This window comes from Globicephala melas, chromosome 10 (genome assembly GCF_963455315.2).
Source record: "Globicephala melas chromosome 10, mGloMel1.2, whole genome shotgun sequence".
Classification (NCBI taxonomy): domain Eukaryota; kingdom Metazoa; phylum Chordata; class Mammalia; order Artiodactyla; family Delphinidae; genus Globicephala; species Globicephala melas.
In genome coordinates, this window is record NC_083323.1 from 71,400,936 (window position 1) to 71,427,871 (window position 26,936).

The 26,936-nt window shown below is 35.9% G+C and overlaps 1 protein-coding gene across 4 annotated transcripts in view; it reads right to left on the reverse strand.

The window, feature by feature from the left end:
* Nucleotides 1-26,433, reverse strand: part of LRRK2 (leucine rich repeat kinase 2) — a 157,176-nt gene extending 130,743 nt beyond the window's left edge. For all 4 annotated transcript variants that reach the window (XM_030835385.2, XM_030835384.2, XM_060306159.1 and 1 more), the window contains exons 1-11: nucleotides 26,238-26,433; nucleotides 25,872-25,957; nucleotides 21,385-21,494; nucleotides 18,810-18,898; nucleotides 15,378-15,512; nucleotides 12,673-12,807; nucleotides 10,125-10,256; nucleotides 4,385-4,504; nucleotides 3,778-3,914; nucleotides 3,605-3,684; nucleotides 2,167-2,273 (exon numbers count right to left, since the gene is read on the reverse strand). In XM_030835385.2, coding sequence (XP_030691245.2) covers nucleotides 2,167-2,273; nucleotides 3,605-3,684; nucleotides 3,778-3,914; nucleotides 4,385-4,504; nucleotides 10,125-10,256; nucleotides 12,673-12,807; nucleotides 15,378-15,512; nucleotides 18,810-18,898; nucleotides 21,385-21,494; nucleotides 25,872-25,957; nucleotides 26,238-26,391 — 1,285 coding nt within the window. In that variant the 5' untranslated portion in view covers nucleotides 26,392-26,433. The remainder of the gene's footprint in view (nucleotides 1-2,166; nucleotides 2,274-3,604; nucleotides 3,685-3,777; nucleotides 3,915-4,384; nucleotides 4,505-10,124; nucleotides 10,257-12,672; nucleotides 12,808-15,377; nucleotides 15,513-18,809; nucleotides 18,899-21,384; nucleotides 21,495-25,871; nucleotides 25,958-26,237) is intronic.
* Between the last annotated feature and the right edge of the window lie 503 nt (nucleotides 26,434-26,936).

Consider the following 26,936-nt stretch of genomic DNA (forward strand, 5'->3'; position numbering starts at 1 on the left):
ACCTAAATACTACTGTCTTGCATGGAGCAGGATAAGCTTTCATCAGGGGAAACAACAATGGTTCCACCTAATCAGAGCATGTGACATCTACCTGGCCACTTTAAACTACTTATGAACTGAACCACCAGTTTAAAAAAGGAGCTACTCTCCTGGCTGATGTTACTGATCCAATTACCAAGGGGAGACAGGTTACTGCTACACAATGGTGGTGAGGAAGACTATCTGAGATCCAAGGTAATCTCTAGCAGCCTCTTGATACCTGCATCCCCAACAGTAAAAGTGAATTGAAAACTACAGCAACCAACACACTACTATAATATATAAAATAAGTAACCAACAAGTACCTACTGTATAGCACAGGGAACTATACTCAATATTTTGTAATCACCTATAAGGGAAAATAATCTGAAAAAGAATATATGTATGTATAACTGAATCACTGTGCTGTACACCTGAAACTAACACAACATTGTAAATCAACTATACTTCAATAAAAATAAAAAAAATTTTTAAAAATTTAAAAAAAAGAAAGAAAGAAAACTACAGCAACCAAAAAAAGCAGTATGACTGAGGACTTTGACCTTTCATGGATGAAGGTTTGGGTCACTCCAGAACCAGGAGCAACTGAAGTTCTGGCGGAGGACATGGGAAATATGGAATGAGGAGATGAAAACAGAAACTATAGATACTAACTAAATATATATACATATACACATACACACACACCAACTACGACCTAGTGACCAATTACAGAAATGAGTACTACTATAGTAGCTTTAGCTAATGTCTCCAGGATTCTTACATGTATGTGTCAATATGTATAAAGTAATCCTTTTCTTAAAAAAACAACAACAAAAAAAAAGAATCAGTTTAAATCTCACAAAATCATGGTTGTTTTGTTGACATATCAAAGATATCCAGGGAGTTAAGAACTACAACACCAACACAATGTGGTTTGTACATGGTAAGGGTTTGTCTCCTCTCTAAGGGGCCTCACACAAAAAACAGCCAAGGCCAGTGCTCATTTTCAAGAGTGAGATCCCCATCCAGATCTCTGCACAGTAGAGGATGGGTGACTCAAGAAGAGCAGTTTCCTTTTCTGCCACTCCTGCTCTGACTCATTATCCCTTGAAGGCAACCCCTGGCTATCCCTCAGGGCTCTTGCCAGCCCAAGCCTCTTATGATGGCCTTTTCAGTGCCGTCAGAGAGGTAGAGCGAGAAAGGAGGAAAACAAAGAAGTGATTTTTCTCTTGATTTGACTTAAATAATAGTGTAAGGAAACATGCATGAGGAGGTTTCTTTATTCTTTTCACTCTAACCAGGTTCTCTACTAAAAGCTGATGCTAACACTGGTCTTATTTTCAAGCTTTCAGTGTTTTTCTCTATTTTTCTCCCTCCAAAAATATCCTTCAAGAGCTGCCAAGTCCCAATGCCTTTATGATGAATTTTCTCCCAAGATTTTCTGGCAGTATTTCCTGTTTATAAGGGCAGGAATCAGAGCAGCCTGAGACTCAGTTTTAAACCTCAAGTGTTCTTCCAAAGGTATAACAGCCATTTTTCTCTCCTTAATAATGCAAAGCTATAAGATTTACATGTAAAGGACTATTTTTTTTAATTTTTATAATGGACAATTTTAGCAGATTTTATAATGGTGAATATCTCTCCACCCATTGCATTCCTAATAAAATAACAAGAGTGTATAAAGGAAACTGGGGGGAAAAAGTGACCATTTGGCGATTATTATAGGTATCCAAAAAAAATACCACTGGACACAAGTTAAAAGTCCATCAACAAGAAACTGGACTATAAAATAGGAAATAGGCATACATTGGGAAACTACACAACCATTAAAAACAATAATGTGAGAATTTACATTTATCAACACAAAAAAAGAAATGTAAAATTTGTTTATAAAAAATTATATGATCCCATTTCTCCAAAAAATATAAAGCATATTGTATATGCCATGTGTAAGTACATACATAGAAGTCCAGAAGAACATCAAAATGTTATTTTCTTCTTTATCCTTTTACCTATATATCAATATATCTATATATTAGATGTATAATTTACATATTTGAAGTTTTTACAATATATTGCTTTTATAATTTAAAAAATACCACAAAACGTGTTTCTTTTTATTAAAAAATATGGTGTATCTCTTACCATTTTGTTCTAACAGAGTCGACAATGCATTTGCAGATGCCTGGAAGACTTCCTTTGATGAAGAATGCATCAGCATCGAGAGCATCACTTCCCTGTGAGCTGGGAACCTTTCACAAATTCAACCACAATATGAATAGTAATCTCTTTAATAATTAGCTCAAACATTCACTTACTGTTATCTAATCTCTCTAACAACAAATAAGGGCAGATAAACAATATTTTATGCCACCTCTACTCACAGGAGTGAATTACAGTTAAACAGTTTTGTATTTAAAAGTTATATTCAAATCCATGAACTACTAATAAAGTAGTATTTCTGTTTCTTCAAAGTAGATAAGCAGTAGACGGAGAAAATAAAAGACTCAGCAGATATATAAAGAGGTGCTAAGGGTAAAAAGATTAAGTGAGAAAAAGATGATGTAAGCAAGAAATGAAAAATTAAAAGTCATAATGAAGCAAAGTGAAATTTTTAATGTAGAGCATAAATATGTTTTAATGATGTATTTATTTTAATGATCTCCTATGGATTTTGAGGAATTAGTGTCTATGAACTGAAATTTATAAACTGCAACATGAACCAACCTTATCCTAATTTCTTTAAAAGATTGCTCAAAGCAGATTAGAAGGCTGGTTTAACATATATTTTTCAAAATTTACTGTTTCCATTCAAAATAGATGTTTAAATAAATAGCATCTGTGTCATTAATTCCCTTCTGATTGGCAGTAGATCACTCTGCTGACAGGCTGTCAGGATTTGAGATGCAGAATATTACTATTTAAATTTCCAAGGTAAGTAAGTCATTCAAAATTTAAAATGCAGAGCCAACAGTAAAAATCTAAGCAGTTGCTCATGGACATGAAACAAATCTGATGTACTCAGAACTCGTGTATCTGTGGGAGAGATGACTGGTCTTACAAGGTTTAAATGGTGCTCCCACAGAAAGCATCCTCAAGAGCTGACAGCTACAAATAACCCTCTCAAGAGAAGAGAGTTCAACACTGCTACACCAAGTGGGGAATCACTATAGGAGGCTTCTAAGCACATCTAATTCCTGATATTGACAACCTGCTGGCTAGTAACCACAACAGAAAAGGTCACAGATTGCTCTCTGATTCCTATCACTTGAGATTAATTAATATGGCATTTTAAATGATTAGCCAGAAAATTGAAAGTTTCTTTCTTGATGATTCATAATTTACCGAATGACTCTTGATTCTAAATCTCTCAGTAATAACTCTCAAACAAATCACCTTTTACTAACTATCCAAGGCAATGGGATCAAAATATACATCCACAAGTATTTTGTGGCAACACTTAAAACATAAATGCCTACATCAAAAATATTTCAAACAATAAAAATTTCAGTTATGGTATTTCATGTGGATTGATTAAAAATATGACTGAAATTTTCTATCATATAGAATCAAAACTACTGACTGGCCATCTTCATCTCCAATCTTCTCATGTAAACTGTTTTGGTACATAAGGAGATTATTCAGGGCCCAACATGCAGCCTCCTGGATTAGGGAAGGAAAAAAAGAAAACTGTCAAAAAATAAATTATTGAACAAACAATTTTGAAAGACTATCAAATTTATGAAAGAGTCTAACCTGCACATGCTTGTTCTTTCTATGCCACGTTAATGCTTTGTAGCAGGCTTCCAGCCAAAACAATTTATCTTCTTCATCATCATTCTCCTGATTCTCATTCTTTTCCTCTAAGTCTTGATTTAAGAAAATGGTCTCAGCTGGAAAAAATGTAAACATGTAACTTACTTACAGTTTGAATGACCAACTAAGTCCGTATATTGAAACATTATCAACAGAGTGAGGTATTCTTTAGTAGTGGCCCTGGTTATTTAAAAGACCTTTTTAATATATTACACACTTCATCATACTGCTACCCCATCTAGATAAATTACCAAATGAGCAAGAGGGTACCAAACAAAACTAATAGGCTAGAGGAAGATTAATTAAGGAAGTTAACTGCTAATAATAAAGCTAAATCAAGGATGTATTTACTGATATCTGAACTGGGAAGGATGTACTTACCACAACTGTTAGTTCCCTTGAAAGTATCATCTATTGGACAATGAGTTACATTAAGACAGAAAAGGCATTTAAGGGCTCCTTCTCCACATATGACTTTCTTGTTATAATGTTAATATTCAAGATAAAATGCACCTGTAAGAATTTCCTTGTTAGTTAAGTTACTTACTGAGGAGAGCTAAACAGCTGAGTGCTGCAATCTGTAATGCTGCATTCTCTGAATACTGCTGCACAGCTTTCACCACAAACACATGCACCTCGTTTAATACCAGAATATTAAAAAAATTACCTGAAATTTAAGTGAGATATTAGTGGAAATTCTCATCCATGGAACTTAAATTACCTTTAATCACATAACAGTATTTAAATCAACAAATTTGAGTAGTGATGACTATTCTTAATGACATTAAAACATATATTTACTTTAATTAAAATAGCTTAAGAGGATTGCATAAAGTATTGAAAATTTATTTTACGCACTCATTCAATTATCTTGCTTAGACAACGGAACTGACTGGGCAAAAAAAAAATTAAATGTTTGAGTTATATTAACTTGTGTTCATTGACTCCCTCTCATGTCATCATCATATTAAAACAATGAGGTATCTGTTATTCATGACACTACAATATTGAGTGTACAAAACAGCTTAATTTTCCTGCCTTCTAAAAGACGGGGGGAAAAAAACCTTCCTTGTCATTAAATGCTTTTGCTGAAACAGCCTTCTTTCACTTAAAGAATAGTGCTCAGAAAACCCATTGGCACACTTATCATTACCTGATCTTGTCTATGATAATCTTAGAAGAAAAATATGAGAATATTTTACTACCTCTAACCCAACCCAGGAAGACATCCCTTACGTTTTTATACTCATTCTTCTCATAGTCATATAGAAATCTAAATCCTTATAAGGAAAACACTTGTAAATGACAGTCCAAAAATATGTGCCTCCTTCCACTTAGCTTATCTGTAACTCATTAACAGTCACCAAGTTTCCTTCTAGGAGTAAGAATGAAACTCCTAGTTAGCTATATGTGTAATTAGATGATCCCTGAGACACACAGCCAGAATTGGAAAAGATTCTATACCATGAAAAGCCTAAAGCCCACACTAAATATCAATCAAGCCTTCAAAATCAAAAGGCAGATTAACTAGGGGTAGCTCTTGTTTATCAACATCTTTTTATGTTCATGCCTCTTCCGTATTCACCCATTAAGCTGACATACTCCCCAGCCCTTAGTGGTCTCTCGTCTTGGAGGGTCATTTCAAAAAGCGTTCTTTTCCACTTTTACCAGCTTATCTAAACTTGGGCTGTCTCACCTCCTTTTCCCTAGTATTATTCCCATGCCACTGCCAACAGCTGCTCTACCACTGAAAACTGTGTGACTCTGAGCAAACATCAGTGAGACTGGCCTTACCCTATTTTCATTTATATTTAATTTATGTGAAAATATATAGTAAATTATATAAGGCCTTTAAATGCATTAACCCCATAATTGAATTTCATAATTTGACAAAATGCTTAGTATTTATTTACTGACTTTGGGTTTTTATTTTAATTATGAGGAAGAAGTAAGTTTTATTCAGCTTCTTTGAAACAGTAACAGGGACAATAAATTCTCTAGTCACTAAGAAAGTACCTTTAACTAAAGATCAATTTGAGGAAATTCGCTGGTGGTCCAGTGGTTAAGACTCTGCACTGTCACTGCCAAGGGCCTGGGTTTAATCCCTGGTCAAGGAACTAAGATCCCACAAGCCTTGAGATGCGGCCAAAAAAAGATCAATTTGATGACTTTTTACTTTCAAAAAATGTCACAGAACAATATGAAACTTATAATAGTTTATATGGTTTATTTAATTTCAACAGTATAATGTCAACCACCCTTAATGTGCTATTGTAGACCTATTTGAAATTCAAGTACCATTTCCTGAACATGACAATAAAACCACTTCCTCGTCTGGCTCATTTAAAGGATTACGGTAAACTCACATTCTTAGTATGTCATGCAAGTTTTAACTTGAGTGGTAAATCGTAGAACATGAAATAGAGAATTCTATATTAGTGTGCTACTATATTACCTAGATTTAAGAAATCAACTTTTGAATTACTTTACAACTTTACCAGATATCAGCTAGCTTGTACAACTGTGTGCTTCTTCATGAAAATATGAGTAAAATTCTCACCTGATAAAAGAAATAAACTAGTAAATGGCTACAACATTTTAGAAGAAATGCTTTGTTTTGCTTATGAATGCAGAAATTCTGTATTTTACCACTTACTGACTACATGATCTTGAATAAAACACACAGACTTGCTAAAATAGGTCCTCATCTGTAAATATGGAGATAATAAAAATATCACATCTCCCAGGATTGTTTCAAGGATCAAAAAATTATATATTGTATATGAAACTACTTTAGAAAATATGAAAGAAATGTGCAAATAAGACATTATTTTCATATCTCCACAGTTTTGGTCAAATGATAAGCATTCAATAAATGCTTATCAAGGAAAGAAACAAACCGAAGTTGTGCATGCAAATTAGAATTCAATTTATAAAAATTCCATTTTAACTGAAACTACCTAGGAATATTCCTAAGGCTAAAATCAATTGCAGAATTATACAAATTCTGAATACAGGGGATATAGCCATATTTATGTAAGTAAAAATATAAGTTGCTACAATAAAAACATAAAAATGAGTTTTTTCAAATGAATGATGTTTTTTCCCAGAGTTATAGTGATGAAAAGTCAAATGTCTATTATAATAATCCTGATTTTGCACAAAACATTTCTGGTGATCCTTTTTAGAAAAGGTTGTCGGAACCAATTTCCAACAGTTAGGGATCCTGCCTTACTATTCACCAACCATTTACTTTTTAATGCGTTGTTCTCCTCACAAAAACATCAAGGAAATCTCCAAGGTGTGTATTGAGGGAGTTGGGGAAGGCTCAACAAGGAGCTGAAACAAGAACTGTGAGCTGAAAGCAAATGGTCAAGCCAGAGTAGCCATGTGGGAAAGTATGAGTCACTGTGATCAACTAGCCTTGATCAGACTAGCCTTGTACTCTCTCCAAAGGAGGGTAGCTCAATCAGAGTCTCCCACTTCAAGTTTGAATCTTAAAAAGATTCTAAAGTGGTCCCAGGTCAGTCCTGTGCCCTAGCTTCTGGCAAACATCTCTGGATGAGATGTTTAGGTCCTCAGGATTCTCAGAGATTAAACTCAATCAAAGAAAAACTCACAAACATACAGGAAAACAAGACTCCATGACAGACAGGCAGTCAGCACAGGAGCAGTAGGTTTAAACTCTCAAGAACTTCATATATTGGAATTATCAGATACAGAACACAAGATAGCTATGTATTAATGATTAAATAAATAAAATTAGAATAAAAGAAAAGAGAAAGGGGAAGAGAAGAGTGAATAAGAGTCAGTCAAAAGTTACCTGGCAGATCTGAAAATAAATATATAAATTTTTTATATTTTAGATTTTTTTATAAATATATAAAAAATCTAATAAAATGACCAAGTTGAATTTATCATAGGAGTACAAAGTGGCTTACTGTTAGAAAACCTGTACAGGCAATTCTAATTCTCCATATTATCAAGATAAGAGGAAAACAAATGATCTTAAATTTTTTTTAAATATTTGATAAAATTCAATATTCATAATTCTTTTTTAAAAGCCCACATATTAAAATAAAAGCAAACAAGAAACAGAAGGAAACTTCTTAACTTGATAAAAGCTACTTGTCACAAAACAAACAAGATTGGGGCTTCCCTGGTGGCACAGTGGTTGAGAGTCCGCCTGCCGATGCAGGGGACATGGGTTCGTGCCCCGGTCCGGGAAGATCTCATGTGCCGCAGAGCGGCTGGGCCCGTGAGCCATGGCCGCTGAGCCTGCACGTCCGGAGCCTGTGCTCCGCAACGGAAGAGGCCACAACAGTGAGAGGCCCATATACCGCAAAAAAATAATAATAATAAAAAAAAAACCAAGATTAACAACAACAATAACAATAACAAAACCCCATAAAATAAGCATTATTCTGGATAGAAGAATATAAAGCATTCCCTTTAAAATCAAGAAAACGACAAGGATGCCTACTATCACGGCTTCTAGTCAACACTGTACTAGTAACTGTGGGCCATGCAAGAAGACAAGGAAATCAAATTAAATAACTGCTACACAGAAAACTTAAGAGCATTTATAAATAACTTTTTAGAATTAATAAGAGTTTAGGTAAGATTAATATGCAAAAAGTCATTTGCATTTCTTTACACATACACAGTTCAAAAATACAATTTTAAAAAAGATACCATTTATAATAACAAAAATAGGGTACCTAGAAATAACTAATAAGATGTGCAAGACTTGTATGGAAAAAATTATAATGTAAAGTTGTCCGTTCTTAAATTGATCCATATATTCTGTATAATTTTAATCAAAATCCAAATAGAGTTTTCCAAGGAACTGGACAAGTTAATTCTAAAATGTATATGGCATTGTAAAGGCCCATGAAAAAAGCCAAGCTGTAACCAAAGAAGAAGAATATATAATGACTTTACCTATTAGCTTTTGAGATATCAGGACTTACAGAGCTATAATAATTTAAACAGTTTGATATGGAGGCAGGCAAATCAAATCAACAAACACAACAGAACAGCAAAAACAGAAATACATATATTACATGTTATAAACCTATAAATAATACATACATATTATATACATATATTCAATATATGATACTACTGGGAAATGGCTGAACCATATAATAAATTGTGCTCTCCATATTATAAATGGGGGGGTTAATTGAATTCCTACTGTATAAAATAATTCCAAACAGATTTTAACACTTTAATGCTTAAATTAGAAAAATTTTGGATAAAATGTGGAATACATTTATTATGTTAGGCAAAGGAAGGATTTCTTAAAATACATTAAAAAGGTTAAATCACAAAGCAACTAATCATGAAATTAAACTATACCACAAAAACCACATAAAGAAGATAAAAAGACAGCTCACCAATCAAGACAAAATATTTTCGATACATATAACTGACCACCAAAACATTATTAGCCAGAACTAAGAATCAATTTTTAAGAAGATAGACTATACCATGAAAAAAAAGAAAAAGGCAAACCAGGTACTCCACAAAAAGAGGAAGCACCAATAGCAAAGAAATATTTGAAAAGATATTCACCTTCCTTTACACTTTCATAGCAAGAAAGATGGTAGTAGCATAAAACAAGACATAAACCAATGTCCGTGGATAGGAAAATGGATAAATAAATTGTGGTATACTCACATCATAGAATACTACATACAACTATATGCAAAAATATTCATGAGTCTTATAAACAAAATAGTCTTTAAAAACTTGCAGAAGACAACATTCAGCATGATGCCATTTTTATCAAGCAAAAACAAGCAAACGTTAACAATTTTGTTTACAGAGATAAATGAATGTAGTAAAATTTAATTTAGAAAGCAAAAGGTTTATTAACACAAAACTCTGGAGAGTGTTAACCTCTGTAGAGAAAGTGGAAGAAGGGCAGAGCCCAGAGTAGCTTTACCAGCACTGGTAATGTACTAATACTTAAGTTGGGTGAGGAGTTCTTTTGCACTGTGCTTCACATTTTCTATATGTTATGCTTATTTTTTTGTATGTATCAACTATTTACACAATAATACTTTAAATATAGCATAACAGCGATAAGACTTCTCATATTGCACACTTTTATTTTTGCCACTCCTATTAAAATTCCACCTAAGAATGGCAGAACAGTTTGCTAATTTACAATATTTCCATCCAGTGTATGTCAATATTTACTTAAACATAAGCATATGTATGCTATATATACTTACATCATATAGACTGCGATAAATTAACCAAGAATTATAACTTACCTAATGTAAGCCTATGGAGCAAGCAGCAACTCACTTCTTGGATTTTTTCACTGATAGGGAATGCTATCATGGCTTCTACCACAATATTATAACACCTGACATTGCCACTCATGAGGACTTCAACATTACTGCCTAAATTTAAAGAAATCATAATTTTCAATAAGGTAATAATTTCCCCTTTTAAATATGCATACAAAGACACCTTACAGAGATTTTAAATATATGGCAGTATAATGGCTACATTTCCAAATTTAAATATACTGTTCTGTCAAATAGCTATAAAAATACTGTTGCTCGATGTTAATATAATACAATTTAGGACTCATCTCTAGCATTAAGGGAAAGTTGCTTTATTCCTGTATTTTTGGCTTAAAAACTTAAAATAAAGGGAAAACTGAGAGTGCTTTTTATATAAGTCAAAATATGTAAAGTTTTGGCTGTAAGTTTTCAAATAAATGGATTTGGGGCCTGTTTCCGAATGAGGCACTATACCATTGGATAACGGATTTTAATTGCTCCTTTCCTCAAACCAACAGAAAGAAAATCAAGATTATATCAAATAGAAGAGGCAGAATCAGCTATCATCTATTTCCTGTCCATTCCAGAAGGGCAGCAGAAGAGCAGCCATTGTAAAAGGCAGCAAAACCGAGCTTCCTGAAGGCTCTGAGATAGACAGGGAAAAGAATGGATGAAGGGGAGAGGAGGGACATAATATTAAAATGTATAACTAAGGGATAAACATAGGTGAACCACAAAGGAAGGAAAGAATCCACTGGGAAAGGCAATTAATCAATAGAGTATGTGAACCTATGTGGAGAAAACTAATTTATATGTCTGAACGAAATGTTGACTATTCTTAAAACAGACAGAAAAAAGGTGTTTGCAAAACATTTTTCTTTCTTTTCTGGCACAATCAAACTAACCAACTGTTTTCCAAAAACTACATTTTTAATGTTTAATTTGTATTTAAAAAAACACTAAATATGGAAAAAGAAGGAAATGAAATGAAAGGAAATGGCCTCAACGCAATTACCTCCTTTTATTCAGAATCAAAGATACAACTTGCTCTAGATTCAAGGTAAAGTTTAAGACACTTGCTTTTTTTTAAGTTTTAGTTGCTGCTTTCTTTGACCTTTCTTTATGAATGAGCACATTTACACTGGAGTTATGGTGATGTGGGTGGAAAAGAATGAATTTCAAAACAACCAGCACAAAATAAATAAATAAATGTATAGCCAAGGAAAGGTAAAATGAAGAATATATTCAGTTTGTTGGCAGTAGATGACTCAGAGAAGTTTAAATTCCATTTCCTATTATTGTTCTGCTCCATCTACTTCTAAGAGTTTAACTTTCCATGGATAAGAAAATGATGGATTTTATAACCATTATTAAGAACGGGCATTCTTTCACAAGGCGATTAGTCTCACATCTGTGAGATTTCTATGTCTGAAACCATATACGCATATTATATATAATAAGCTACATATGTATGAAATACAAAGCATGTAGTAATACTGTCAGTGTTTTAACCACACTTACTACATTACATTACCAGGTACTATTCTACATTTTTCACATTATTTAACTGATTTAATCCTCACAACTTCACATGTGTGAAGATGAAATTATTACCAGATAAATGCATGTGTAAATCCTGTACAAGCCCAAACAGGTAATACATGAAATACAAAATGCTCATGTGCACTTACAAAAGTAATAGAAATCTGATGTATTATTTTTGTCCATTAGTATTCACTGGTAGCATACACAGCAAATTAATTTCTTCTTATTTGTACTTTTTTTGTTATAAAAGTGGCTAGATTTCATAGCATCACCCAAATGCTAAACAAGAATCACAATAAAGTTCCAACTCCTTCCTGTGGCTTTTCAGGCCCTGGGATCTGGTTATGTCTCCAGCCTCATCCACTGACTCTCATCGAGCCCTTCCCCTACCTCCATGAAATGGCACAGGAGCAGATGCTCAGGGCTCTACATGTGTATTACACACACGCATGCGTGCACACACTTATAAATACAGTTTACTGAGCTACTTTTATCCTCTTGATTCCTCTATGCTATCTTTTGCTCCAGGATCTTTACGCTTAGGATGCCCACTGCCTGGGATACTGCCTGCACTTCTACTTCACCTCACACCTCTCCGCACACAAAGCTCTCCTCATCATTCAAGACTCCGCTGAGAGATCTTGCCTCACTCTCTGTTTGTTCTCAAAACCCTAGGTACTTCTGCCAACACTTGCCCTATAATACTTCGTAATCACTTCCATGCTTATCTGTATCTTGTGGGGTACTATGGGGTCAGAAAAGGAAAGAAATATGTTTATATTTTCTGCTACTGTTTCTCCAGCACCAAGCCCAGAGCCGGTAGCAGTACAGCATCAATAAATAAAAATTTATTAAATGAATAAATGAATGAGTTTAGCATCTACAAGTTTCTAAATAATAAAAATATTTTTGAAACACACTCAGAAAGAAGATATATTGTAATTTTTCAGATTCAAAAATGAAACCATGTATGCAGGCTACTTACAAGGAATTGCTAGGGAATATAAACAGTGCAGTACATGAAACACAATTTCCTCTTCATCTTTAAAATGTTTTAATGTACTTAGCAATATCATATAATCTTTATTCTCAACAAATTCAGTCAGTTGCTCCTCTGAAACTAAAAAATGAAAGACAAAATACCGAAAGAGCTCAAACATGATATAAAAGTTTAATTACTCAAAAATATAATATTCATGATGATTAGATAAGACAGTAGATACAACAAACAAATTAAAAATTATATTTTAGCAAAGAGCACTTCCTAGGAATTTTATAATGGGGAAAATAGCTATTGAGGTTAAAATAATTGTTTTGACCCATATTAGTTATTCCATGTTTTGAAATGTAGTGACCATGTAGTGACCAAACTTCTCAGAAAAATAAAATTATTTACAATTTCATTTGAAAGATTCTAGAGAAAACTAATCAATGAATAATAAAGATGGCCTACTGAAATGAACATATCACAATACTTAAAATGGAGTGGTTGGGCTTCCCTGGTGGCGCAGTGGTTGAGAGTCCGCCTGCGGATGCAGGGGACACGGGTTCGTGCCCCGGTCCGGGAAGATCCCACATGTCGCGAAGTGGCCGGGCCCGTGAGCCATGGCCGCTGAGCCTGCGCGTCTGGAGCCTGTGCTCCGCAACGGGAGAGGCCACAGCAGTGAGAGGCCCACGAATCGCAAAAAAAAAAAAAAAAAAAAAAAGGAGTGGTTAATGGTACATTGTTGAAGGGCAGCTCAGCTAAGTGGATGAGTTCAAGAGGAATGAACTTTAGCAAATAACAAGTAATTAGACTTTGAAATACTTTATCTTAATGGTCTGACTTCATCAGAGATCAAAAATTGTCATCATTAATTTTCATAATTAAAGTCTTGGGATCAAGCCAATGAGTTTCATTTGGAGTCATTTTATTGGGTGGGAACCTCAAAAACATGTATAAAAATCTGGTTTATCTAGCCTGAGAAGGACACTGACATAAATGTTAGTGTCACTGTTCATAATCAACATTACTTTTTGCTGTTCAACTTTACACCAATAGTCCATATAATATAATGTGAAATTGACTGGGTTCTTCTAATAAATGAGAAGTATCACCAAACCTTCTCATTTTATGAAACAGTTTCCAGAGCATAGTTTCAAATTTTGAAAATTAACTTTACACGTGCCACTAAGTAATGGGGAACTTCATATTCTTGAAAACTTCAGAAATGTTTCTACTTTACATATACAATCACAACACTGTCAGCGCTGATCTATCAAATAAGATCGTCTTTTTAACATTCCCTGGCGCTTCTCCATATGTCCTAGATGGATCCCACAATGCTGGTGAGTGATGCTAACCCTTCTTTCATGAATAAGAATGTGCCCCTTAAACTGCAGCACAGAAGATTATAAGCCCTCAAGACAGTAATTCCTCAAACTCTATTCTGCCCAATTCTTATGAAAAGCTTAGTTTCAAGATATGACATTTAGAGAAGACAGCCTGAAAGACATGCAGTTCCTCCATTCCTCTCTTCCACCATCAGAGAGCTGAGCCCCATGTCCATGCTGTTCTGACTCTTGATAGAATCTCTTTCACTGAAATACACTTTGTGTTCCTTGCAAACTGTATGTATTTTATCAACTTATCCAGGGAAACCCAAGGGAGTATTTTCTCAAGTCTCCCATGAGACTGATTGCTTCTTCTGATTAATGAGTTTACTTTTATCTCAAGTAACTTTGTAACCAATGATGTTTACCTCTTTGCCTGATAGGAAGCAAAGAACCAAATTTCTGGTCCATCCCTTTGCAAAGATACAGGATCTGAAGTAAGCAGTAAATTTAACCTAGCTTCATATCATTTTCCCTTCACCCATTTCCTCATTCATTTCTCTTTTCCTCTAATGTATTATAAATATCTATAAGCTATTTGAAGTCCTTCTGGAATAAGACAGGGAATTAAACAGTAGAATTTCCATTCCTGGAGCTTCCAGAAACTAGAGTAGGTAAACTGATATGAACACAGGGCCCACATACGTTATTCTTATCCTAAACTCCTAGCACTGTTGGCTTTCATAATGACACAAAAGGTGCTCTCAAAAACTGTGGTAAATTGAATTGTAATGGAGATAACTAGCTGTGTACTCTCAGGCAGGTTGCTCATTTCACTTCTCTGATCCATTTCCTCACCAAGCCAGTGGAAGGACTAAAGGTTCCAACCAACTATAAAATTACATGGCTATCTCTGTCATCATTCTCAGTGCCATGTGATAAAATACATATTAGTCTTTTTCCTAAAGGACACTTTGTAAACCTCTTAGCTCTTTATCCAGAGCCTTTAGCAATTTCTAAAACCTCTGGTGATGACTTATAAACCCAAACTTAACCTATGCTTGGCTTCACAGTATTGCTTTTTCTTCCTTAACTCCTACACATACAGTTTGCAAAGTGAACCTATGCCTTGTTAAGCAATGGAAGAAAGTTTACTACAATTGCATAATTGATAATCCATGAATGAAATTCATTCTGCAAAAACAAGCAATATTTCTGAATTAACCCCATTACTTATCCTTGACTGACAATCCAACTTTTAATAAATAGTACAATTTCAGATATTTTCTTATTATCATAATTATATCCTACTTATCCCACTATAAACCGTTTCTTCTTACATAAATATCAAAATAAAGAATTTGACATTTTAAATACCTCTCTCAAACAGCACATGTAAAGCTTTGCATCCAAGTTTCTGGACTTCGTCATTGGCTGAAAATGTGCGCATGGCATCAAAAATTAACAAGAAAATATCATTTTCTTCATCCAGTATCAGCAAAGTGATTTTACCTATTTCAAAGAGAATATGCTCCAAGTAAATAGCTGCTTTAACATTTAATGTCTTCATTTTTACATGAGGGTTATGAATGGTTTGTGGACTTCTCTTTCTGATGAACCACGTAATTGCCCCAGATGTTAGACCTATCAAGCTTTACGGTCTTTCTAAATGAGATAAACTCCCAGTACACTTTCCTATAACTCTGTGATTCCCAATCAATACCCATAGCCAAGACCTTTTGCCCCGAATTCCTGAAACATTTCTACCTGCCTCTTAGACAACACCACCTGAATACTCCATGGCCACCCAAACCTAGCCTACTCCAGTTCCATCTCTTCATCAATAACCACCATCCAATAGTTACCAGAGAAACTACAGTCATCTTCCTTCTTTCATCCTCCCTCTCTCTTCTCATTCTCTGACTAGCCAAAGAATCAACTCATTACCAAGTCCTTCAAGTCTAACTTCTAAATATCTCAAAAACTCCTTTTGAACTAGGCCCCTCCATCTCTGTCTTGTTCAGGACCCCAACACGTCTCACCTAGAATGCAAACACAATTGCATAATTGCTCTGGTAGGTCCAAATCCCTACCTAACTAGTTTACCTGCTGCATTATATTTCTAAAACACAAACGTGATCTGTAAATCCCTTGCTGAAGTCTTCTAAGGCCTTCTCGCACTCCTCAGTCTGACAAACAAGACTTTTCACAGACTACATGTATCTCATCAGCCTCACGTCCCTCCCTGCACCACTGACTCCAAACATGCTAAACCCCTTGCTCATCATGAACACATTTCTTTTGATATCTTTTTGCACTTGCACTAGCTGCGTGGAATGCCCTTGCCATTTTCTGCACCAAATATGATCCTACCTTAAATCAAGAAATAACACAAACAGTACCTATTCTGTCAATAAAAACTGTAGGAGTGGTAGTCGTAGCAAACACTTCTATAGCACATAACATGTCAGACATAGGTTGAAGTATTGATAGTTCACTCTAACACGTGTAAACCACCACAACCCCGTGAGGTAGGTGCAATCCTCATGTTAGATAGAGATAAGGAAACTGAGGCACAGAAGTGATGCAGTGACTTTGCCCAAAGTAGAACAAATAAGAGGCAGAGCTGGATTAAAATTAAAGCAGGTCATGACCATGCTCTTAACTCCTACAAATGAGCTTAGCTGCTGTCTTCTCTTTGTTCCTATCGTGGTTTTCTTCATATCTCTGTTAGAGTACTTTCCTCATTACATTGAAATCATTTCTTTAAATGCTTTTTATCTCTTTGTCAGTGCTATCCAATTCCGTAGCCACCAATCACATGAGGCTACTTAAACTCAAATTTAAATCAATTAAAATTAAATAAAATTAAAATTCAGTTTCTCACATTTCCAATGTTCAACCACCACACGTGGCTACTCGCCATGATTTTGAACATATACAACATTTCCTTCATTGCAAAAAGTTATATTGGACAGTGGTGCTGGACTATGAACTTCTACATTGTAGGAACTTTGCCTCACCTGTCTGAGAGTTCTCTAGCAGCCAGCACAGCAGTAAGTGCCAATAACTATTACCTCAGTTAACAAATAAGCCAAACAAAAAAATGATTCATAAATTAGCCTCTAATAAGTACCTGAAATGAACTCTAAAACACATTACAAATTTTCCTAAAAGCTCAAAATTCTTAATGTTACGTGGAAGAAATTAACTAGTCTTTTTAAAACACATGTCAAATTTACTATTTGTCTACATGCTGCTAACCTTGATATATTCATGTTGGGAGATTTCTCAAATTCATAAACCTCCTGTCCATTGCCAAATGGAGAATAAATCTTTACCTCCCCACCCCCACCAAAAAACAAGATCCCAAGGATGAGTTTAAATAAATTATGGTTAAGACTAGTTAGTACATCCCATTATATATTTTAATAAAAGGCTCTGGTGAAGTGGTGAGTACCTTCTGGCCTTTCCTATCCCTCTTCAGTTCATTCTCTGATCTTCACCCTCTTTCTTCCTTTCTCTTTCTCCTATTGGACCTTCATCACTTAGCATGGCCAATGAGGGCCTTTAAAAATCTTACCACCCACACATCCAGCCCCTCCCAGGCCTCTGCAACGCTGCACATGCTGTTTTCTTGACCTAAAGCACCCTTCACACTTTGAAGGAAATCCACCCTATCCTTCATGCTTAGCTTCCCTGAAAGGAGCCTTTCTTCTCAGAACCTTACATCATAGCAAGTGTCTGTCACAGCAATGATCACAACTATTGCACCACAGCAACATTATTTATTTTCAGGTCCATTATCCTCCAAGTATAAGTTTACTCAGGGAAAGAACCTGACATGTGAAATCAGACCCTGGTTCTACTACTTTTTGGCTGAGGCAATCTCTCTATGCTTCAGTGTTCTCTAGAAAACTGAGATAAAATAATAAACTCAAGGGATGTTTTGAGGATTATGCTTTTAAAAGCATATTAAGTATTTTACATGTTAAGCCTAGCATTTAGCAAGCACTCAAGAAGAAATGCTATATATTTTTATTATGACGTATTACTATTATGTCATACTCTAGAGCATATATTATAGAAAACATATTAGAGATATAATGAAGTACAATACAGTCAAGACAAGGACATGTATGGCTAACAAACTAATGAGAATGTGAGATGTGGGACCAGATCTGAGGAGCAAAGCTGGGGACAGACATTAGATTTGGGAGTAATATATAAGGTGATGTTTAAGGCCAAGATGTTGGGTGGTATTTTTGAGAGAAAAAGTGTAGAGAAAAGAGATAAGGAAAGAAAATGGAGGGGCTTCTCTGGTGGCACAATGGTTAAGAATCTGCCTGCCAATGCAGGGGACACGGGTTTGGGCCGTGGTCCAGGAAGATCCCACATGTCACAGAGCAACAAAGCTCGTGCGCCGCAACTACTGAGCCTGTGCTCTAGAGCCCGCGAGCCACAACTACTGAGCCCACATGCCACAACTACTGAAGCCCACGTGCCTAGAGCCCATGCTCCACAATAAAGAGAAGCCACCCAGTGAGAAGCCCACACATACAATGAAAAGTAGCCCCTGCTCCCCGCAACTAGAGAAAGCCTGCACGCAGCAACCAAGACCCAATGCAGCCAAAAATAAATAAATAAATTTATTTTTAAAAAATGGAAAATGGAAACAGAATTTTGGAAATCATCAATATTGAGGTTATATTATGTGATTATACTTTAAAAAAATAACATCAAAACACATATAGCAAATGGTTTAAAATGTTTTTTTCAGTCAACATTAAAAATGTGTGTATATACTACCTGAAGTTAGGAGAAGATCTAAGGCCTTCAATCCAACTGTTGACAGGTTGACACTGGCATTATGAACTGTTAGCATTTTAAGAATCAGTCTGTAATTAAAAACAAAAATCAAGATCATACCTAGATGTTTGCTCTTTTAGATATTGTTTTTTACTCACCTACATTTTTATTCATCTCATTGTATTTCATTCCCTATATTGAAGCTAGTGTATTTTTTCTCCCTGTAAACCTGAGCCAGGTTTATGATGACTAACAGGGAATTATTATGAGTCTCCATAGAAAAGTTATAACTTTTTCCTCTAAATATTCAAATTCAACTATTAACTATTTCACCCAATTCTATATCCAAAATAATATTGAGTTATATGCACCAAGGGATCAATCATTTTATATGTGATACAAACTTGTAAATTATGTTATACACATTGATATTATTATAGAGAGATGTAATTAAAATGTTAGCTTGTATATAAAAATTAAGAACCATTTGAATATTTAAATTATTGATTTTTACTATTTTTGAAAGAGAAATTGATATTTTATAACAGAAAGTGAACCTAGTCTATCAATAGTATTCAATTAGTTCAAATGCATTAAATTTGAGCCCCTGAGTTATCAATTCTAAAATATGCAATCTTTAGTCTATTCCTACCCCAGTGCTGTTTGGCTTTCTATTGTTAGAAGAAGAGAGAGCCTCCATGGCTTCACCTAGATCCAAGAAACTTGGCACGTGGTCTCCAGGTGGTGAGGTGAGGAACTGAGAGACCCTGTCCTTTGACTCTGTCAATTCTCCTCCTACCTATGCTGCCCCTACCTCTCCCTGCACCACTCCCACTATTCCTGACTTCAACACCACACAAGAGATTTCTCCTTTAGTACTGTAAGCCTTTGGGGGGATAAAAGTCCTTGAATATAAGGAGATATGTTTTACAATAAATATTTGCTGGTAATGATCTAATATGCTCCACTGTAGAGAGAGTGTGTCTACACTGTTCACACTACTTCTGGCCTAAAGGAGTGTAATACCTGATGAACAGAAGATGAATGAATGATGAGTGAGTGACCAAATAAATGAGTGAATGAAACTTCCTGTAGAAACGTTTATGTAAGTTAATTTGAACATTTGGTTTATACCAGAATATGACTAGATGAGTTTTCCATTGCTCCCTAAAGTTATAGATGGCTAATCTTTGGGGATCTTGGAAATTCTCATCCAAACCAAGGGACACATAACATTACAACTACTAATTGCAGGCATATTTTGTCTAATTCCTCATTAAATGCAGTATTCTTTACTACTGACTCATAGAATTTCAGAGATTTCAGAGAACACCTATTAACTGTAATTAGTCTCTTTTCAGAGCACAGTCTTTAGATGCTAGAAACCGAAGAACAGCAACACAAGTTTATCAAAGATGGAAAAATGTATAAGCACGGACATGCTCGCCTATGAACAAACAGCTCTGATTTGTCAAAATCTGCAGCCACAGTTAATACTAATAACTAATGCAAAGATGTAAAATTTAGTTTTGCATTAATTACGTTTTCCACAAGCAATATGCCTTTGGAAGCAATTAGTATTCACTTCTCTGTGGTAAAGAAGAGTCACATTAGGTATAAAGAACACCTAAAGTTGATGACAGAAGATATTTTGTTAAATGTCAAGAAACAAAGTTTTCCAAAAAGGATTTTCCTGGAAACACATTTTTTTTTCAGAAAAGTTTTTCTTAACTAATTATGGCTAAAGAAGTAGTCTCATTTAAGAAGTCATTATGTTGCAAACTGCAATAATATAGCTGGTAAATAGCTATCAGGATTTGGCTGCAGATGTGCTGAAAGATAATTTCCTCTTTTTTCTTCATTTTGAAAGCTGTAGTTTAAGCTCATTAAATATATATGTATGAATATACATAAATGTACTTTTTAAAGACAGTAAAGCATAAATTTCTAAATTACTATTTATAGAACATTTTAGTTCCCATATTTTTGTTTTGAAGAAGTAGTGGTTTGTGTCAGTTCTACTATTAAAAAGTAAAAAAAGAGGGGCTTCCCTGGTGGCGCAGTGGTTGAGAGTCCGCCTGCTGATGCAGGGGACACGGGTTCGTGTCCCGGTCCGGGAAGATCCCACATGCCGCGGAGCGGCTGGGCCCGTGAGCCATGGCTGCTGAGCCTGCGCATCCAGAGCCTGTGCTCCGCAACGGGAGAGGCCACAACAGTGAGAGGCCCGCATACCGCAAAAAAAAAAAAAAAAGAAAAGAAAAAATCTTTCCTTGGTTTGAATTCATAAACAGTCATCAACAATCTACAACTTAATCAATTGTATAACTATTATTATATTACTAAAATAATAACAACACCTGACTTCTTACCTCAAATGTTAGTTTTCTAATTCAAATAGATTATAGACTTCTGAGTCAAAAGCTCTCTATAAATGTAAACCATTGATTCAGGGAAAACTATATGTATTTTAAAGGATTTTTACTAGATTGGCTTGGATTGTAAATATAATGTATCAAGGGAAGGGTTGTCATATGTACAGATAAATACTCAATGCAGTTTGTTTTTACATACTTACTGGTGAACCCCTAGGACTTCCCAATCATGTCCAATATCCTGGGGACCCATTAAGCTTTGCATTGTATTTGGACAGATTTCTATTAATTTGCATAAAAGTGACCAACCCACCTAAAAACAAGAAAGACAAATATTCACATTTTTTAAAAAACCACACAAATAGAATATATTCAGTCAAAGAATCTCTTCATTCTTAATAGAATAGGTGGCTACATTATTTTAAAATAATTATTTTAAAACAAAATGATACTCTAAAAATGCTTACTGAGAAAAGCAACTCATATACTTAGAATACATCTTTCTTCAAAAATCTACTGAAAAGGCATACAAAAATATGATAACATTTCTGAATGATGAAGGCAATAGACTGCCTATTGTCTACATAAAAGGAAATAAAACACACAAAAAAAATAGTTTTAGAGGACACACCAAAATTATGAAGTACAGGAAAGGCTATTCTCAGGCCTTTGTACCTTTTAAGGCATATCTACCTGACAGATTTTCTTCTAAATATTTAGTACTTTAATTATAAGAAGAAATGAAGTAGTTTGGAATGGAGGATTAGGGGAAGTTGGAGATTTTGATGGCAAAGTGTAAGTTATCTGGAAAGACTGCTCCCCAGATAATGGAGCTAGAAAAAAATAGCAAAAGAAGTAGTATCGTCTGATGACAATGTAATGTCTTTCATAGGTAAAAGAGACAGGCATTATGAGATAGAGAGGAGGTAGAATTTCTCAGTGGACCCCTCTAGATTTCTTCCGTACACCTAACTATGAGCTGATGAGATTTAGACATCACAAGTGTCCCTAAACTCTCTCACATTCCCAAATTAAGTATGATCTTACTGATGCATTTTAAATATACCTTCGTTCAGCTCATTTATACATGATGCCAACTTGAATAAGCTGCTCTTTACTTCTGAAAAAAATACATTTTTTTACATACGATATTTTAACTCCAAACTGGAGATTAAATTTAACTCACTTTTCCTGTTATAGTTTCCTCCCCAAATTTAAGGACTCTTCAATTCTTTCTACTATATTACAGAACTAAACTTGATATGGTCAGAAAAAGAAAATAGAAAATGCATATACATGCAGATCTAGAGATTAATGAAAAAGTGCCTAAGCACGATGTATGATAAATACCAATATAATATGAATCCTGAAAGCAGGATTCGCTAGAATTACTCAGGGAAGAATATAATACAGAAAAGGTAGAATTTGAGTCAGATTTCAAAAGAATTATAAATTTGGTCACTCAAAATAGGAAAATGGAAACTTCTAATACTGATGAGTTGTGAGGAAGGAAAGTAAGATGCTAAATGGTGAGGAGGCTGCCAAAGAGGGGCCCATTGCTAAATGAGACTGGATACGTGAGTTGGAGCTGAGTGGTACAGACGGTTGAGTGACAAGGGGAGAAATCTCTATGCAACCAAAAAGGAATAATGCCACGTTTCCTACTTGTTTACAGGAATAAACAAGGGGTATTTAATAAGATAAAAGTGATTACATAAGATCTCGTTACAATATTATTTCCAGATCTTTTCTGGATTAAGCATGAATTGCAATACTCTGTCATCACTTCCTCTTACACGATTTCAAATTCCTTGAAAAGGAAGCAATTTCTGACAGCTATTTTTACCTATATTTAAGTAGACAACCTCCTCCACGTAAGCCGAACAGACATTGACAATCCGGATGTCATAGAAACTGGCTATTTTTGTGCTTTCATAAAATCATCAAGACTTTTTTCCCCAAGTATTTCAAAAATTAACATTTGGAACAGTTTCTGGTGGGAAATATAAAATCATAAATCACACAGGATACTATACTCATCTCTGCACCTGCATGGCTAACTCAAGGAGAAAACCTGTTTTGTTTTGCTTGATGAAACAGCAGCATCAGCAATTGCTTTGCAAAAAGACTGAGGCAACTGAGCTTCCAAGATTAAATAGAATTGCTAGCAGCAAAGCAGACGTAACAATTGATCCATTAATGTATTCAATTAAAAGCTTATCTTTCAAAAAGAGAAGGCTCCCATCCTGCACAGTTATAATACAATTAAATTGGTAGTTTCACTTTATTATAATTATTCTGTAAACTCAAGCATCTAAGTAATGCACAATGGGAAAGAGTCTAGGGGTTAAAGAAAATTTTAGTCACTTTCATATATTTCACTCACTTACATCAAAGGTGGAAACTGTGGATAAAGAGACGTAATGTAAACTGAAGAACACAGAGAAATGATCAGATGACTGGCAGGAAAAGAAATTTATAAGACAGCAGCCTAACTACCAATTCTCTAAAGATTGTCATTTATTAAGGAGAACTAATAAAATATGAAAAGACATTGAAAATAAAAATTCAGAGTCTGGAATGTCATGTTAAATGAATTCTGAAAACAAACCTTACTATTTATTTTTGAAGGGTACTTTACCTTAACTCCTTAAATTCATCAAGTGATTTTAATTCAGCACCTCCAGCTGATTCAAGATATAAAGCTTTAAAGAATATCTAGACTAATTTCACCAGTAATATGAAGAAAGCTGAAGGAAAAATTTTTTTTTTCTTTTAAGTGGAGTATTAAAATATCAGTAGAGCTACCCCACTCCACATCCTTTGATAAGATCAATGATAATTTAAATCGATAATGTCATTGTGCGTAGCACGGCCACAGCATTTGTATCATACCATTGTACTTTTTACTTGCGTAAAAATCTTATGACATCAGCACCTACTATATGATGGAAAAAGATTCTGAAGGTGTGTGAAGCTTGAGTCCTGACCCTGTCACTAGCTCTGCGATCCTAAATGAGCTACTTATTCTGAGGAAAAAACATTCAGTGTGATTTCTGAGAGGATAGTGAGAGTCCAGCAAGAATCAAATGATATAATATACATAATGCCCTTTGTAGAGTAATATATTGTGCTGAAACTAATAATTCTATTCCATTAAATTACCAAATCAAAAGACAATTCCTTATTTTCATTTATCTCTGGTACCTACTGGGCAAAGATATTGAGTGACATTCATAACTACTCCAAACAAACATGTCCAGGCTCAGGCAGTTTCTAAAATGAAGAAGAATTAGGTGGTGGGAATGTTGCAGGCTTCCCTGGATTCTCAAGTCTAGCACTGCCTCCTCTGGACCCTGCAGACCAAAGGCCACCCAGGGCCCAATTGTTCTGAGTTGTACCTGGCAGAGGAGACTACCAAGAACAGAATCCAAGGAATGGAGGCTGCCAGACAAGGCACTTTGGAACACCAAAGCAGAGGCAAGTAAGAAGGATGATGTGGGTGGAGAGTAGCAAGCACAATAGGCCAGTTTGCCATGAAACTCATGTTTCATGGGCAAAATTCAGACATTGGGTGTTAAAAAGAACAGTGTCTTTATCATGTCTCCATTTTTTCATGATCTTATTTGCTAACAACCTGAAAATCAATAGTCAGATGGGAAATATTTCAGTGAGATATAAACATCTTCATATAAAAGAAGCTAGATATGTTTCACCCAAACTAGACATAGGTAGACACAGAGATTAGCATAAGATAGACAGATACAGACTTAAGAGATCCAGATAATTCTTACATCTGTCTAGCCTCTCAAGTAGGTATTAAGAAACATTGCACCTCGATAGAGTTCAAAGTTCAATTCTCTTTCCCTTCAGGATCTAACATGCAAATGAAAAAAGTAATTTCAGTTCCCCAAATCTCAGTATCTACAAAGGAAGTTAACCTTAGGCAGTAATTTTGTTTTGACTGTAAATCATTCTTAATTATCATCTTAAGGCTCCTTTTTAAATATATCTAAGATATGTAACAAATTTCTGGGTTTCCTACAGTGCAGTTTCTAAGATTCACTTTTACATTCATTTTATATGAAAACGGTTGAGAAGTATAGATTTAAACTTACAGGGGAATCCTAAAACATCACTCTTTAGATAATACATTGTGTACTACAACTAAAGAAGGTTAGAAATCTGTCTTCAGGTTTAAAAAAAAAAGAAAACCTTAAACCTATGAGAGTTTGCCAGTAACTTCATTTTATTAAGTTAATTATTATTAGTTCTATTACTGTTCATTATTCCTCTTTCCCAAACTATTCACAATTGTGTCATCTGCAGGACATGCTGTACATTGGGAAGATTCTTAGAATAATTTTATTTAAGCACTGATGATCTAGCCATCTAGCCAATGTCAGAACGAAACCTCAATCCATTATTATTCCCCTCCCACCACCATCCATATTGTCAGCCGACTGTATAAAGTTACTTCTTAAATACAATTAGGGAGCACACAGTTGGCCCTCTTACACCGTTAACATTTGATAATGATTTGAAAACGCTTCCATCTTAAAACCACAGTCAGCGGTTTGTCAGGACAAATCTCAGAAATAACCCAGAACTCTGGGTATAGAATATTAATAGAAAAACACCTATTTCCAATGAGAAGGGGAAATGGGAGAAATGAAAACAACTCCTTTACCTGCTGCACACTAGCGACTCTCATATACGAGTCCAAGACGATCAACAGAGGCACGTGGGCATTTTTGTCTTGAAATAACTTGGAGGCTGGAAAAGAAGGGGGTTAGGGAAAAGTAGCAAAGTCACGATTCATGGCACCCCTTTTAAGTCTGAAAAGGAGGGAGAAAACAAAAGAAGTGAGCTCAAGACCTTCCTAGAATTATCAGCTCTTTTCTGCCCTAAGGAGTAGAGGGTTTGCGGCTCCTCAAGAATCCAGGTTTGTGCGGCCACAAAGTTCGGTGGGAGAAAGTTTGTAAAAAAAAGGCCGGGGGGGAAGGAGGGCCGGGGCGGGGGGCGGTAAAGGGACAGTTCCCTGGCAAACGATTACCGTGGTCGGCGTAAGTGAACACGAGCATATCCTCCAGGATTTGGACCAGCGTCTCTATCTGTTTTCCTTCCTGGACATTGTTCAGCCTGACTATCAACTTCTTCAGAGTTTCCTCATCCTCCTCCTCGCAGTCCTGGCAGCTGCCACTGGCCATGACCGACCCTGCTTCAAACCGGCCGCCCCTCCCGCACCAAGGCCGGCCGCTCCGGTCGGAAGACGAGCCCAGCTCACCGCCCGCAGCCAGCGTTCCCGGCTGACCCCATCTGCACCCACGCCCGCCCATTTATGCGAAGGCGGTGGCTCCGCGTCCGGCGCCGCCCTCCCCCGCCCGCTCCCTTTCCTCCTCTGCTTCCCCTTCCCCCACCCAGGGCCAAAACACAGCTCTGGGGCCTGCGAGAGGTTCAGCTGAGGTGCTGTGCCCGCAGAACCGTGGCAGGCAGGCAGGACGCAGCAAGAGCCCGCCCGGCCCGGGTGACAGTGGCCGTGGCCCCCGCGCCGGCCGAGACGGGACCCCGGGCCGGCGCAGCCTCCCGAGACCGGATCCCACTCTCCGCAGCGGCGCGGCCGGGAGTCGCGCAGGAAGAAACCGACTCAGCGGACTCCGCCAAGTGCCCAGTCCCCGGGCGCTGCAGCGGCCGGCGAGGCGCGCGGTGGACACCGCGGCCCACGCGACCCGACCCACCAGCCTTGACTCCTGCA